The 13,183-nt window shown below is 36.0% G+C and overlaps 1 protein-coding gene, 1 long non-coding RNA gene and 1 other non-coding gene across 3 annotated transcripts in view; 2 read left to right on the top strand and 1 right to left on the bottom strand.

The window, feature by feature from the left end:
* PEX1 (peroxisomal biogenesis factor 1) overlaps positions 1 to 13,183 on the bottom strand; it is a 43,182-nt gene that overhangs the window by 13,757 nt on the left and 16,242 nt on the right. Inside the window, 5 exon segments of the mRNA XM_014561185.2 lie at positions 2,621 to 2,775; positions 4,427 to 4,597; positions 6,157 to 6,253; positions 11,404 to 11,536; positions 12,670 to 12,752. Coding sequence (XP_014416671.2) covers positions 2,621 to 2,775; positions 4,427 to 4,597; positions 6,157 to 6,253; positions 11,404 to 11,536; positions 12,670 to 12,752 — 639 coding nt within the window.
* Positions 5,241 to 5,312, top strand: TRNAA-GGC. Its single transcript has one exon. It is a non-coding gene; the product is annotated as a tRNA-Ala (tRNA).
* On the top strand, positions 10,063 to 12,715 carry LOC116664986. Its single transcript, XR_004321559.1, has 3 exons — positions 10,063 to 10,300; positions 10,354 to 10,359; positions 12,706 to 12,715. It is a non-coding gene; the product is annotated as an uncharacterized LOC116664986 (long non-coding RNA).

Raw genomic sequence — 13,183 nt, 5'->3', positions numbered from 1 at the left:
AACAGTCAATTAGCACAGGGTCTGAATATTTAGGGTAGATGCTAGGTAAGAATTTTAAACAAGAAGTAAAATGAGCTTGCTTGTCCTGGAACATACTTCTTTGAGCTCACTGACACCAAAGCTATCATGAACACGAGTCCCCGAAAGAGATGATGGGCCCTACAGGATGATATTGTGATAATACGAAATACGTATTTGGTCTTTGCCCTATGTCTGGCACAGATCTCCTAAAACCTCTAAAACTTCCTAACTGATAGGAGTGATAAAGGTGTCTTGATATTCATAACAAACCCCTTTCAACCACACTTGAATTTATGTTAATGAGGTTACTTCTGGAAAGCACCTAAGTATGGGGGCTGGTTGCCAGAGGAAACAACCTTAAATACAGGGTTGAAACTTTCAGTCCCACCCCGATTTCCAGGGAGGGGAAAGGGACTGGAGGTTGAATCAATGCCAACTGGCCAAATGATTGAATCAATCATGCCTATGTAACAAAGCTTCCATTAAAAACCCAGAAGGACAAGGTTCAGAGAGCTTCCAGGTTGGAGAACCAGAACACTTGCACGTGACACCAGGCCAGGCCCCAAACTTGCCAAGGGCAGGAGAAGCTCCCTTGTTCAGGACCTTGTCCTATGTATCTTTTCATCTGGCCGCTGATTTGTAGGCTTTAATATCCTTTGTAACAAACTTGTGATCTAGTGAGTAAAAAACTAGTTTCTCAAATTCTGTGAATTGGTTTAGAATATTAATTGAAACTAAAGAGGGGGTCGAGGGAACCTCTGACTGGTAACTAGTCAGAAGCATAAGTAACAACCTGGACTTGTGACTGGCATCTGAAGTGGGGGGCAGTCGTGGGACTTAGCCCTTAACCTGTGAAATCTGATGCTATCTCCTGGTAGATAGTGTCAGAACTGAGTTGAATTGTAGGACACTCAGCCAGTATCTGAGAATTGCTTGGTGGTGTGGGAGAAAGACCCATACGTTGGAAATGGGCACCAAAATCATAGTGGGTGCAGAATATTAGTGATGGAAAAAAAAAAAGTTTAGTCAAAATTTTAAAAGAAGAAACACTTAAAAAAGGTAAATATGTGAGGTGACAGATGTGTTAATTGATTGCGGTAAATATTTCACAATGTGTATGTATATCAAACATCATGTTATATACTTTCAATATACACAATTTTATTTGTCAATTACACCTCAATAAAGTTGAAAAAAATTCTAATTTCCATGGTGTATTTACAGACTTGATCAATGCAAAATGAACAAAATGAAGAAGTTTAGAATTTTTAAGGTTTTTTCTTTCTCTTTAAATAGAAATAAAAAAGAAACCTTTAATAAAAAAAGAGGAAATGCTGTTTTCAAAAAAGATACTTCCTTGGAAAGTACACAGTAATATTTCAGATGGTTATAAATGAAAATTGTGCATCTAAGCAAAACATACACTGAATGTTGACTTTTTTTTTAGCTTTTTTTTATTGAGTTATAGTCATTTTACAATGTTGTGTCAAATTCCAGTGTAGAGCACAATTTTTCAGTTATACATGAACATACATATATTCATTGTCACATTTTTTTTTTTGCCGTGAGCTACCACAAGATCTTGTATATATTTCCCTGTGCTATACAGTATAATCTTGTTTATCTATTCTACATTTTGAAATCCCAGTTTGTCCCTTCCCACCCCTCACCCCCTTGGCAACCACAAGTTTGTATTCTATGTCTCTGAGTCTGTTTCTGTTTTGTATTTATTTATTTTTAGATTCCACATATGAGCGATCTCATATGGTATTTTTCTCTCTCTTTCTGGCTTACTTAACTTAGAATGACATTCTCCAGGAACATCCATGTTGCTGCATGAACGTTGACTTTTAAGTATCCTTAAGATCACTAACTTAAGCATCAGTTTATTCATCTTTTTTTTTTTTTTTTTGGACGGGGAAGGTAATTAGATTTATTTTTTAATGGAGGCACTGAGGATTGAACCCAGGACCTCATACATGCTAAGCATGCACTCTACCACTTGAGCTATACCCACCCACCAGCATCAGTTTAAAGTTATAAATCATCATTGTATAAAGAAGCTGTGGTACATACAATGGAATACTTCTCAGTCATAAAAAAGAATAAAATAATGCAACTTGCAGCAACATGGATGGACCTAAAGATTATCATATTAAGTGATGTAAGTCAGAGGAAGACAAATATCATGTATCACTTATCTGTGGAATCTGAAAAAAAATGACACAGATGAACTTATTTACAAAACAGAAACAGACTCACAGACATAGAAATGGTTACCAAAGGGGAAAGAAGGAGAGGGATAATGAGGAGTTTGGGATGAGCAGACACAAACTACTATTTACAGAATAGATATATAACAAGGTCCAACTGTACAGCATAGAGAGCTACAGCTATATGTTTAATAGCTTATTATAACTTATAATGAAAAAGTATATTTAGATGTATAACTGAATCACTATGCTGTGCACCAGAAACTAACACAACATTGTAAATCAACTATACTTCAATTTTCTAAAAAGCTATAAATCATTAATAAAATCGAAAACTACTTTATACAAAGAGGGATATATTTCAACAATCTTCACTAGTATGTTACCTGGTCAGGAGGTTGAATATGTTGGACACATTGAAATATGTGAACTCCTTGAGCAGAAACAAGTAAAGGATGTAGAGAATGCTGAGTCTGGCTTGTAGCAATCAGGGCAACCAAACTTCCCATGGAAATGAAATCTTTCATCATATCATTCAAAGCTAGAAGTAAGTGATACAGCATAAAAAACTTGGTAAATATAAGCATGACATTTAAAATAATATTCATTAAAAATGATAACCTAAAGTAGCCAAGCTTTAAGGTGCAGTATGAATGGTATGGCTCCTTTTAAAAAATAAATCTTCCATTCATTCACGGGTGTTAACTGTTGAGGACCTAATATTGGCCAGGCTCTAATCAATCTAACGGCGGCATAGGGAGCACTTTAAACTCAGTCTGCGTACTCAGAATAATGCCAAGTGAGCTTTCTACTTCTGGATCTTATCAAGTAAATGAAAAGGAGTCTCTGAAATAAGTATGATAGAAGGATGATAAAGTTCCACATTGTGTTCTATTAATTAGGCAAAATACAGCTCATATTCTTATGACCTCCTGAACCATCTCCTTCTACTCCAGCTCTTGCAAGGTTTGGCTGGTATGAGGTCAGAACTGAAATAGGCATTAGTAACATATAACTGAATCCTCACCTAGAAATTTGCAGCATTCCTTAAAACACTAGACTAACAAGTCTTGTAGGTGCTACAGGATTCAAACTGTGAGATCAACACTAGTTGATAACCCAAGCCACTGTGGCTGCATTTTTTATCTATCTCATCTCTTAAGAACCTTCAACAATGTGAGGTGATAGATGTTAACTAATTTATTATGGTGATCATTTTGCAAGATATACATGTGTCAAATCATTATGCTGTATACCTTCAACTTATACAATGTTATATGTCAGTTATATCTCAATAAAACTAGAAAAGATAAAAAAACAAACAACAAACAAAAACCTTGAAGCAGCTGAATGCTGCCAAATCCTCCAGGCCCCACACCGGCCCCATCCTCTCCTTGAACCCTAAGCTCTAGTCAGTAGAATATTCCCTAAAGTAGCATTTCTTGTACCTCTGTGCCTTTGCCTGTGGATCACACTTTCCTTGCTTCTTCCAGGCTATGAAGCTGCTCCATGTTAACTTCTACTCCTCCATCAAAACTCCACCCAGTCATCAACTCCTTCAAAAAGCCCTCCCTGCTAACTTCTTACCCCCAACAGCGCCCCCTACTCAGTGTATGTGGTCCTACAGCCCCTGTAGACACTCCTAGCAGAACACATCCTACCACCTCCTAGCTGTGTCACCCTGCTCAAATGACTTAGGCTTTGAATTTCCATTTACTCCCCTATAAAACCAGAAGAATATCTGCATGTAGAGTACAAAGTAATCCCTAGTCTGGAAAGGGCAGTCAACACACAGTAGCTATCATTATCACTGTCAGTGTTCTGTACTAAAATTGTCTGTTTGCTTTTATTTCCTCCCCAAGACCGAGACTCTGCACAAGCAATACTTCTCTATAAGTATTCATCAAATGAACAGAGCAAGAGTAAATCTGACAATTCAGTGATTTCTATTAAGTAGAGGAGAATGAAAAGGCCCCAAAGACTAATGACGAAGTTGCAGCCGTCTCGCACTGCTCTTCCTCTACCAATCCCGCTAGCACAGCACACCTGCAGAATGCTACCAGAGGCCTCAAACGCAACACATAGCACAGCACACATTCTGTTCTCTGAAGACAGATTTACTGCTGAGACTGAAAATGCTATCTGACAGAAGAAAAAGGCCTGGAGCCAGCAAGCGGACGTGCTGTCATTACCATGTGCGAGCCGCTGGCTCTGCACAGCCTCAGGACTGTGCTCGTGCTCCGGGAGGCCCGGCAGGCCGGCAACGAGATCCAGGTCATCCAGCAGAACGACGGAGGGCTGCCTCCACACCGCCTCTGAGAAGGCTGCCTCTAAGGTTTTCTGCGTGTTTTCAAGCCTTTTCCCTTAACACAGAAGATATGAAATGGTTTTACTGTTATTTTAGGGCTGAGAAAGTTCAGGCTGCCCTTTTGAAAGCATCAGAAAAGCTCAATATTGATTTAACTATGAAAATCCGATCAGTACAGTATTTTGTTAATATGCCAATCAGCAGAATTTGTTAACCATTAACGTGGTTTAATTAATACAGCCTCAAAGGACTCAGTAAATTACTGAATTTTGTAAAACTGAAAAAAAGAATATGCTACCATAATTTCTACATGTATGTATGTATTTATACCTGCCTCATTCCATGGAGAATTTCAGACAGCTTACAACAAAATAAAAGCAGGATGTGGGAAAATACAAGTGAAAGTAGGAGATCAAGATTCAGATAAAATTGAACACAAACACAGCCACCTAGAGATCCTAGAATTGCTATATTTGAATCATAAATTTGGTTTTAATTCTCCTGGTGAATTACAAACTATTCAAAGAAAGGAAAACATACCAACTCATAAGCCAATGTAAAAAGTTCCTGTTACTTAGCTCTAAAACAAATTTTCACATGAGGCTTCCAAAGCAGGACTCTAAGAGGAGGACAATGTCTCTAAAACCACCTTCACAGCATACGAAGTAATGGGTTTTCAAAGGCTATTTCTTAGGGTGGAGGGTATAGCTCAGTGGTAGAGCACATGCTTGGCATGCACGAGGTCCTGGGTTCAATCCCCAGTGCCTCCGTTAAGGGGGAAAAAAGCCCTGAGGGCTATTTCTTATCGTACATGAGGTTAAAAAAAAAAAAAGACTATAATAACTAGTGGGGACTATGTGGTAATGGTAGCAAAGAGAAAAAAAAAATCAACTACTCAGTAAAATCTTTCTGATTTTTAAAACATTGAATAGATAATAATGTAAAAATTAAAGACTTTCAAAAGAGTAAGTGTATAGCTGACCCATGAACAACACAGATTTGAACTGTGTGAGTCCACTTACATGTGAATTCCTTCCAACAGTAAATACTATGGTACTATGTCATCCAGGATTGGCTGAATCCATGGATACACAGGAACCATGTATGCAGAGGGCTGACTGTAAGTTACGTGAGGATTTTTGGCTGCATGGAGGATTGGGACCCCTAACCCCTGCACTGTTCAAGGGCCAACTGTACATAATAAACTGTAATTCTCCTCTTGGCTGTCCATAGCCACCCACCTTCCCTCCCCTGAGGCAACCACCATACTGGCTTCCCAAAGCAATTTAGAGATAAGTTATACCCACTGGAGTATATTCTAAATACTAACTTTCTCAGAGTGGTATGAACTGGCATTTCCAGGAATATAGTCTACAAAGAGTTTTGGCTAAAAAAAAAAATAGGCCTCCATCAAACATGGAGACTTTTACAATTTTTATTAAAAATATTAGAAAACCAAAGATTTAAAATTTCTAAGTAATTACAATGACTAAATGACAGATAAAAAAGTCAAAGATTAGATACCTGTATTTTTTAGATTAATAGCATTAAATAATAACATTTCTGTCTTTCTACCAAAAAAGACGTTTATGTAGAGTGTTGCTGAATTCATACCTCGTAAAGTTTTACAGTCAACTATCTCCACGTGGGCATCCAGTGTGTCAAGTGCTTCTTTACAGACTGCCTTTGCTAAAGTGGATTTTCCACTCCCCTGGAAAAGAATTGCTTCATAAAAACTCTCAGTACATTCAGTCACTGAAAGAGTTTCTGTCACTGTGGTGACCACTAAGATTCAGCCCCATTAATCAAGTATATGCTACACAATGTTCTGTAACAGTTACATCTCAATAAAGCTGGAGAAAAAAAGAAAACCCACATCCCTGGTTATAAAATAATATGTAAAAGTACAAAATAATTGTAAATACTTAGTAGACAAAGGTAAAAAACACAGAATTAACTGCTGTTAACTGTTTTTCTATATCATCCTTCCAGACACTTCACACACATTTTATGTAAATTTATAAAGATGGGATTATAGTATTCACTGAATGTTTACAATAAATCACTGTCCTCTTTATCAACAGATAATAGAGCTACATCAACTCCCCAGTACACCACCACCGTAGGTCTGTACTGGACCATAATACGTTCACCAAGACCTTTCCAGGTGTACTTTTATGCTGCTCCCAATTTTTTTCCCCCAGTTTTTGGTTTTATTAGGTAGAACTGTTACAATTTGACTGCACATAGACAATATACTGCATGTAAATACATATACACAACATATTGCACATATATTTTTTAATTTACATATATGTACTGTTCATTGTTTCTAAGAACATTTAAAGCTTTAGCTTTTTAAACTTTTAGTTATCAAAGGAATAAAGCCAACCACAAACTAAGAATTAATTCAAAAAGATACATACACCCTGCTATTAACAGCACATTATTTATAATTGCCAAGATATGGTAGCATCCTGAGTGCACATCAGAAGATGAATGGTTAAAGAAGGTAAGCTGCTCCCAATTTTTAACAATTGTAAGTAAGGCTAAAACACATATGCATACACTTAAGTTTAATTTGTCAGTATACCTTCAAAATAAATTTCTAGAAGTGTAATTAGTATATCAAAAGTAGTACATTAAGTACATTTTTAAAATTTGCTAAAAATTGCTGTAAGTGCCCCTGGAGAGACTGAACACTTAAGTTTTTACAGTTCTTTTAATATAGGTTTCCTCCCTTGGTCTACTATTATTTGTTACCATTGTTGTTTTGTCTAGCTTTAAACAGCCCTGCATCAGTTATAATATTTTGTTTTTCATTACTGTGAACAGGAAAAACAGCCAAGCTTGTTGTGTAAAGTTTGAAGTTTGGCAGGTATTCAACAAATACTACCATCATTATAGTTTACAGAATTGCATTTATATATAAAGTTAGTTGACCCCAAAGAATAAAGATATTAGGGGTGCTGGGGTGTAGGCCCCATCTGTCATACTCATCTTGCCCCGTCAGAAGGCCTCTTCTCTCACTTAAAGAAGTTCACATTTGTATAGCACTTTCCAGTTTACAAAGCCCTTTCACACGTATTACTTGTCTTAAGTGAGGTTAATCCTAAAAAGGCCTGAAGTTACAGCCAGTAAGTACATGACAGAGGTGGGGGCTCACATCCAGGTCTTGAACCCACTCTTCCTATTACCATGCTACCCCTAGACCAAACTGTGGAAGTGTGGTTTCTGAGTCACTAGGATACTGTTTTTCAAAATAAATACTCTACCATGATGATATATTTTGAAATTTGACATAGTTAATCCAGAAAACATACAGAGCAGCTGCTACATTTTACCAGCCTTGCCTACCTGGGATAAATCCTACTTGATCATGGTATACAATTCTTTTCATACATTGGTTGATTCTATCTGCTAGTATTTTGTTGAGGATTTTTGCATCTGTGTTTATGAGAGATATTCGCCTGTAGTTTTCTTTTCTTGTAATGCCTCTGTCTGGTTTTGGTAATGCTGGCCTCACAGAATAAGTTAGGAAGTATTCCCTCTGCTTCTATCCTCTGAAAGTGACGGTAGAGAATTGGTGTAATTTCTTCCTTGAGTGTTTGGTAGAATTCACCAGTGAACTCATCTGGGTCTGATGCTTTTTGTTTGGGAAGGTTATTAATTACTGATTCAGTTTCTTTAGCAGATGTCTATTTCTCCTTGTATGAGTTTCATCAGCTTGTGTCTTTCAAGAAAATGATCCATTCATCTAGGTCAACAAATTTATAGGCACAGAATTGTTTATTACTATTACTACTTGATTATCCTTTTAATGTCCTTGGGATCTGTAGTGATAACCCTTTTCTTATTTCTGATATTAGTAATTTTTTGTCCTCTCTCTTTTTTTCTTAGCCTGGCTAGAGGCTTATCAATTTTAGCAACTTTTTCAAATAATCAGCTTTTAGTTTCACTGATTTTCTCTCCTGATTCCTTGTTTTGAATTCATTGATTTCTGGTCTAATTCTTAAATTTCTTTTCTTCTGCTTATGCTGAATTTAATTTGCTCTTCTTTTTCTAGTTTCCTAAAATGTAAACTAAAGTTACTGGAATAGTTGCTATATTTTAAATAAGAATCAGAAGAAAGCAATTGAGCTAGTAAGAGGAAAAAAAGTTATAATACTGAAGATAAAAGTGAATGGAAATTAAAACGCCTTGTAATTTTGAATTGAAAAAAATCACAAAGACTCAAAGACCACACTGTAGCCCTGGAAACTACTGCACTGGTAGAGAATAAACTGTAAGCCCTTTAAAGGGGCAGGGAACCTCTAGCAAGATAGACAAAGATTAAAAAGAGAAGACACAAACACCAATATCAGGAAATGTGACATCACAATAGACTCTGCAGCTATTAAAAGAATAATAAGAGAATACTACAAACTACTTTACGCTCATAAATTCGACAACTTAGAAGAAACGGACTCATTCCTCAAAAACTACCAACTTCCAAATGGCTGCCAAGATGAATTAAGGATTTTTTAATTTATAAAAAAGTTCCAGATCCAGATGGTTTCATTAGATTTTACCAAACATTTAAAGATGAACATCAATTTTATAAATCTCTTGCAAAAACTAGAATAGGAGGGAATAACTCTCAACTCATTTTATGAGGCCAGTATTACCCTGATAGCAAAAGCAAAGGCAGTACAAAACCAGAAAACCATACGCTAACATCTCTCATGAACTGACAAAAATCCTCAACAGAATATCAGCAAACAGAACTCAGCAATGTATAAAAAGAGTAACAGACCATGACCAAGTGGGCTTTACTACAGATTTCCAAGGCTGGTTCAACATTTGAAAATCAATCAACTGTATTACCACCCTACTGACACCTTAAAAAAGAACAATTATACAGTCATATCAACACAGAAAAAGCGCAGGGAGAGCATCACCTCACTCAGCTTACTCATCACCACCTTCCCAATATCTAATAGCAGGCACTGAAAAATATTAGTGAATGGGGTCCCAGAAAGAGAAGAGAGAGAGAAAGGACCTGAAAAAATTTTTGGAGAGATAATCACTGAAAACTTCCTCAACTTGGAAACGGAAACAGTCATCCAAGTCCAGGAAGCACAGCGTTCCACACAGGATCAACCCAAAGAGGAACACACCAAGGCACACGTCATCAAATTGACAAAAATTAAGGATAAAGAAAAATACTAAAATCAGCAAGAGAAAAGCAATAAATAACATACAAGGGAACTCCCATAAGGTTATCAGCTGATTTTTCAAGTTGATAACTCTTTAAAACTCTACAAGCCAGAAGGGAGTGGCACAATATATTTAAAGTAATGAAAGGGAGAAACTTACAGCCAAGAATACTCTATCCAGCAAGGCTCTCTCATTCAGATTTGATGGAGAAATCAAAAGCTCCACAGATACACAAAAGCTAAAAGAACTCAGCACCACCAAACCAGCTTTACAACAAATGTTAAAGAAACTTCTCCAGTCACCAAACCATAAAAAAAAAAAAGAACAACAAGAAGAAAGAGGGAAAAAAAAAAGAGAGACCTACAAAAGATTGCTTTGGCTGTTTGGGATCTTTAGCGGTTCCTTATAAATTTTGGAATTGTTCTAGTTCTGTGGGGAATGTCGTGAGTATTCTGAGGGGAATTGCGTTGAATCTGCGGACTGCTTTGGGTGGTGTGGCCATTTTTATAGTGTTGATTCTTTCAATCCAAGAGCACAAGAAATCTTTCCATTTCTTTCTGTCCTTATGGTTTTCGGAGTATAGGTAACCTCCTTGGTTAAGTTCATTTCTAGATATTTGTTGTTTTTGATGTAATGGAAATGTTTATGCCGGTCATAAAATTCTGGTTTTTGAAGTGAAAAAAAGAAAAAAAAAAAAAAAAAAAGAATGAAGGACCGCAAATGGCGAAGTATCCTCCTTTCTTTTGGGTGAGTTGTATTCCATTCCATATACATATAAGTATGCTGCATCTTCATTATCTATTCAATTATTGATGTTCACTTAGATTGCTTCTATAGCTTGGCAATTATAAATAATGTTGCTGTTAATAGCAAGGTGTATATACCTTTCCAAATTAATTCTTATTTTGTGGTTGGCTTTATTCCTTTGATAACTACCTAAGTTTAAAAAGCTAAAGCTTTAAACGTTCTTAGAAACAATGAACAGTACATATATATAAATTAAAAAATATATGTGCAGTAAAAAGAAAAAATGGGCTATCAAGCCATGAAAGACGGAAGAAACTTAAAAGACATATTACTAAATGAAAGAAGCCAGTCTGAAAAGGCTACAAACTGTACGATTCCAACCAAATGACATTCTGGAAAAGGCACAGCTACAGAAACAATAAAAAGATTGTGGTTTCCAGGAGTATGCGGAGAGGGAGGGAGGAATGAACAGATGGAACACAAGGGATTTTTAGGGCAATGAAGTTATTCTGTATACTATATTGGTGGCTACATGTCATTATGCATTTGTCAAAACCCACAGAATGTACAACATCAAGAGTGAGCCCTAATGGAAACTATGGACTTTGTTTGATAATAATGTGCCCATGTTGGTTCATTGATTGTACCAAATATGCCACACTGATGAGAGATGTTTAGGGTAGGGGAGTATATATGTGTGGGTGAGGAGGGCTATGTGGGAACTCTGTATTTTCTGCTCAGTTCTGCTGTAAACCTGAAACTGCTCTAAAAAAAGTCTATTAAAAAAAATTAGTGAATGAATGAATGCTTTCCATATCTCGTATCAACAACCTTATAAAACATATGATCAAAACCCAGAGGGAGAAGAATCAGAAGTTATTAATTGGTGAAAATGAGCACATTTTAATCACATACCTTTCCTCCCGTGAGTAAAAGGGCTCCATTTCTCAGTCCTGCCACAAGGGACACAAGCTGCCGAGACAAAGGGCGTCCCAGGAGGCTGTGAGTGATGTGCTCCACGGAAACGATGCCTAAGGAATTCACTCCTCTGCAAAATACGTAAATTGTTGCATGAAAAAACACTGAAGCAGAATAACATCTGGCTACAAAAATTTCTGAACCTTTCCTCCCCAGGCTAGTCAATGATTTTTAAAAGAGTAACATCTTAGAAATTCTCCCTTACATATAGTGAATTAATGCCAAATCTGAGTCACAGATTTTAAAACTAAGTTTATTACTTTCAAACATGTGCAGTAACTAAAAGTTCTGTCCTAATAGAATTCCTTAAGGAATTTGTGTTAAGACACACAAACAGCCCCCTCAAAATGATTTCTGGTTTGGTAATCAACATAATCATAAATGGGCGCTTTAAAAATGTTGGGATGACTAAAGACGTCTTTCCTCTTAAACGTCACCTTTGAGATCCAGTTTCAACCTGTAGATTACACAGACATGAACTTCAACTTACTTCCTGACTCTCACTGCCCCTTTATTTCTGATAATAAATATCATAAATTCCTAGAATTAGAGTCTGATTTGATTTTACTTTATACTTGAATATATTTAAACATTATTACTTTATGGCTTCACCCATCTACTAAAACATTTACAGATTACAGGAAATCAAATCATTACTATTATATCTATCAAAAGCCTCTGAAGATTTCTAAGAAGTAATGTTTATATGAGATTCTTATATTGTGTAAGAGCTAAAGAAACTGAGAAGGTTTTCAGAATTGTGTCTTAAAACTTGAGGAAAACACAAATAATCCCAATTAGTACATTAATAAAATAGTGAAGGAATAACTTAATTTGAAATATTTTTAAACATTCAACTAACGTTTTTGGATTCAACTTTTTCAATTAATTTATTAATTTTAAAGAATTATTATTTTATTCAAGCATCTATGATCCAAGTCACATCTAGTTGGCTTTCTTCTCACAAATCAAATCTCAAAGTAAAATTTCTAACAAGCTTCAGACTTTCAGTTACCTAAGAAGACAAGGCAAATTACTCAGCCAGGTGTGAAAACAGAAAATTCTTGAAAAAAATATCTACTAATGCATGAGCAAGAGTAGTCAATGACATTAACACCTACTTTAATATTTACACATAAAAACCCTGCCAGAGAGAACATCAAACACGTGTCTAACCATGCCAGTTTGGCCATAACTTCTTACCCCAAGCAGTTCAGCTTTAAAAAAGGAAGAATAAAGTCAATTTCCTCACTGTTTTCTTCTTTTATCATAGGATCTAGAAGGACCTATAGTGGCAAGGAAAAATCAGTTTTACATTTCAAAGTTATACCTTTTGCCTGTTTTTCTTGGGTCCCAGGAACTGAGTTGCTGATTCTGTTACACCAGGGAGAAAAGATACATTGTGCATGCAAGATCATTACTTAAAACAGCCTTGACAGTAATAATTTACTCATCGAAGGAATACAAATTTTATGGTTAACAAGCAGTACAGGATGCTATCTTCTTAACACAGTTTACAGATACATCTTTAGTTGCAATTTTGATTCATCATACTTCTTCTTTTCACAATTCCTACTTTTGTATCTTCTCTGAGTAGTATTCCTTCAATTACATTTCAAAAGTAGAGAAACAATGCTTACTTTCAAACCACTTAAATTCTAAATGACTAGAGCATCTTTAATTTTATAATGACAAGAGTGAACATCCTAAGTAAAAC

Source organism: Camelus ferus, chromosome 7 (genome assembly GCF_009834535.1).
Source record: "Camelus ferus isolate YT-003-E chromosome 7, BCGSAC_Cfer_1.0, whole genome shotgun sequence".
Classification (NCBI taxonomy): Eukaryota; Metazoa; Chordata; class Mammalia; order Artiodactyla; family Camelidae; genus Camelus; species Camelus ferus.
This window is presented reverse-complemented; position numbering and strand designations above follow the sequence as displayed.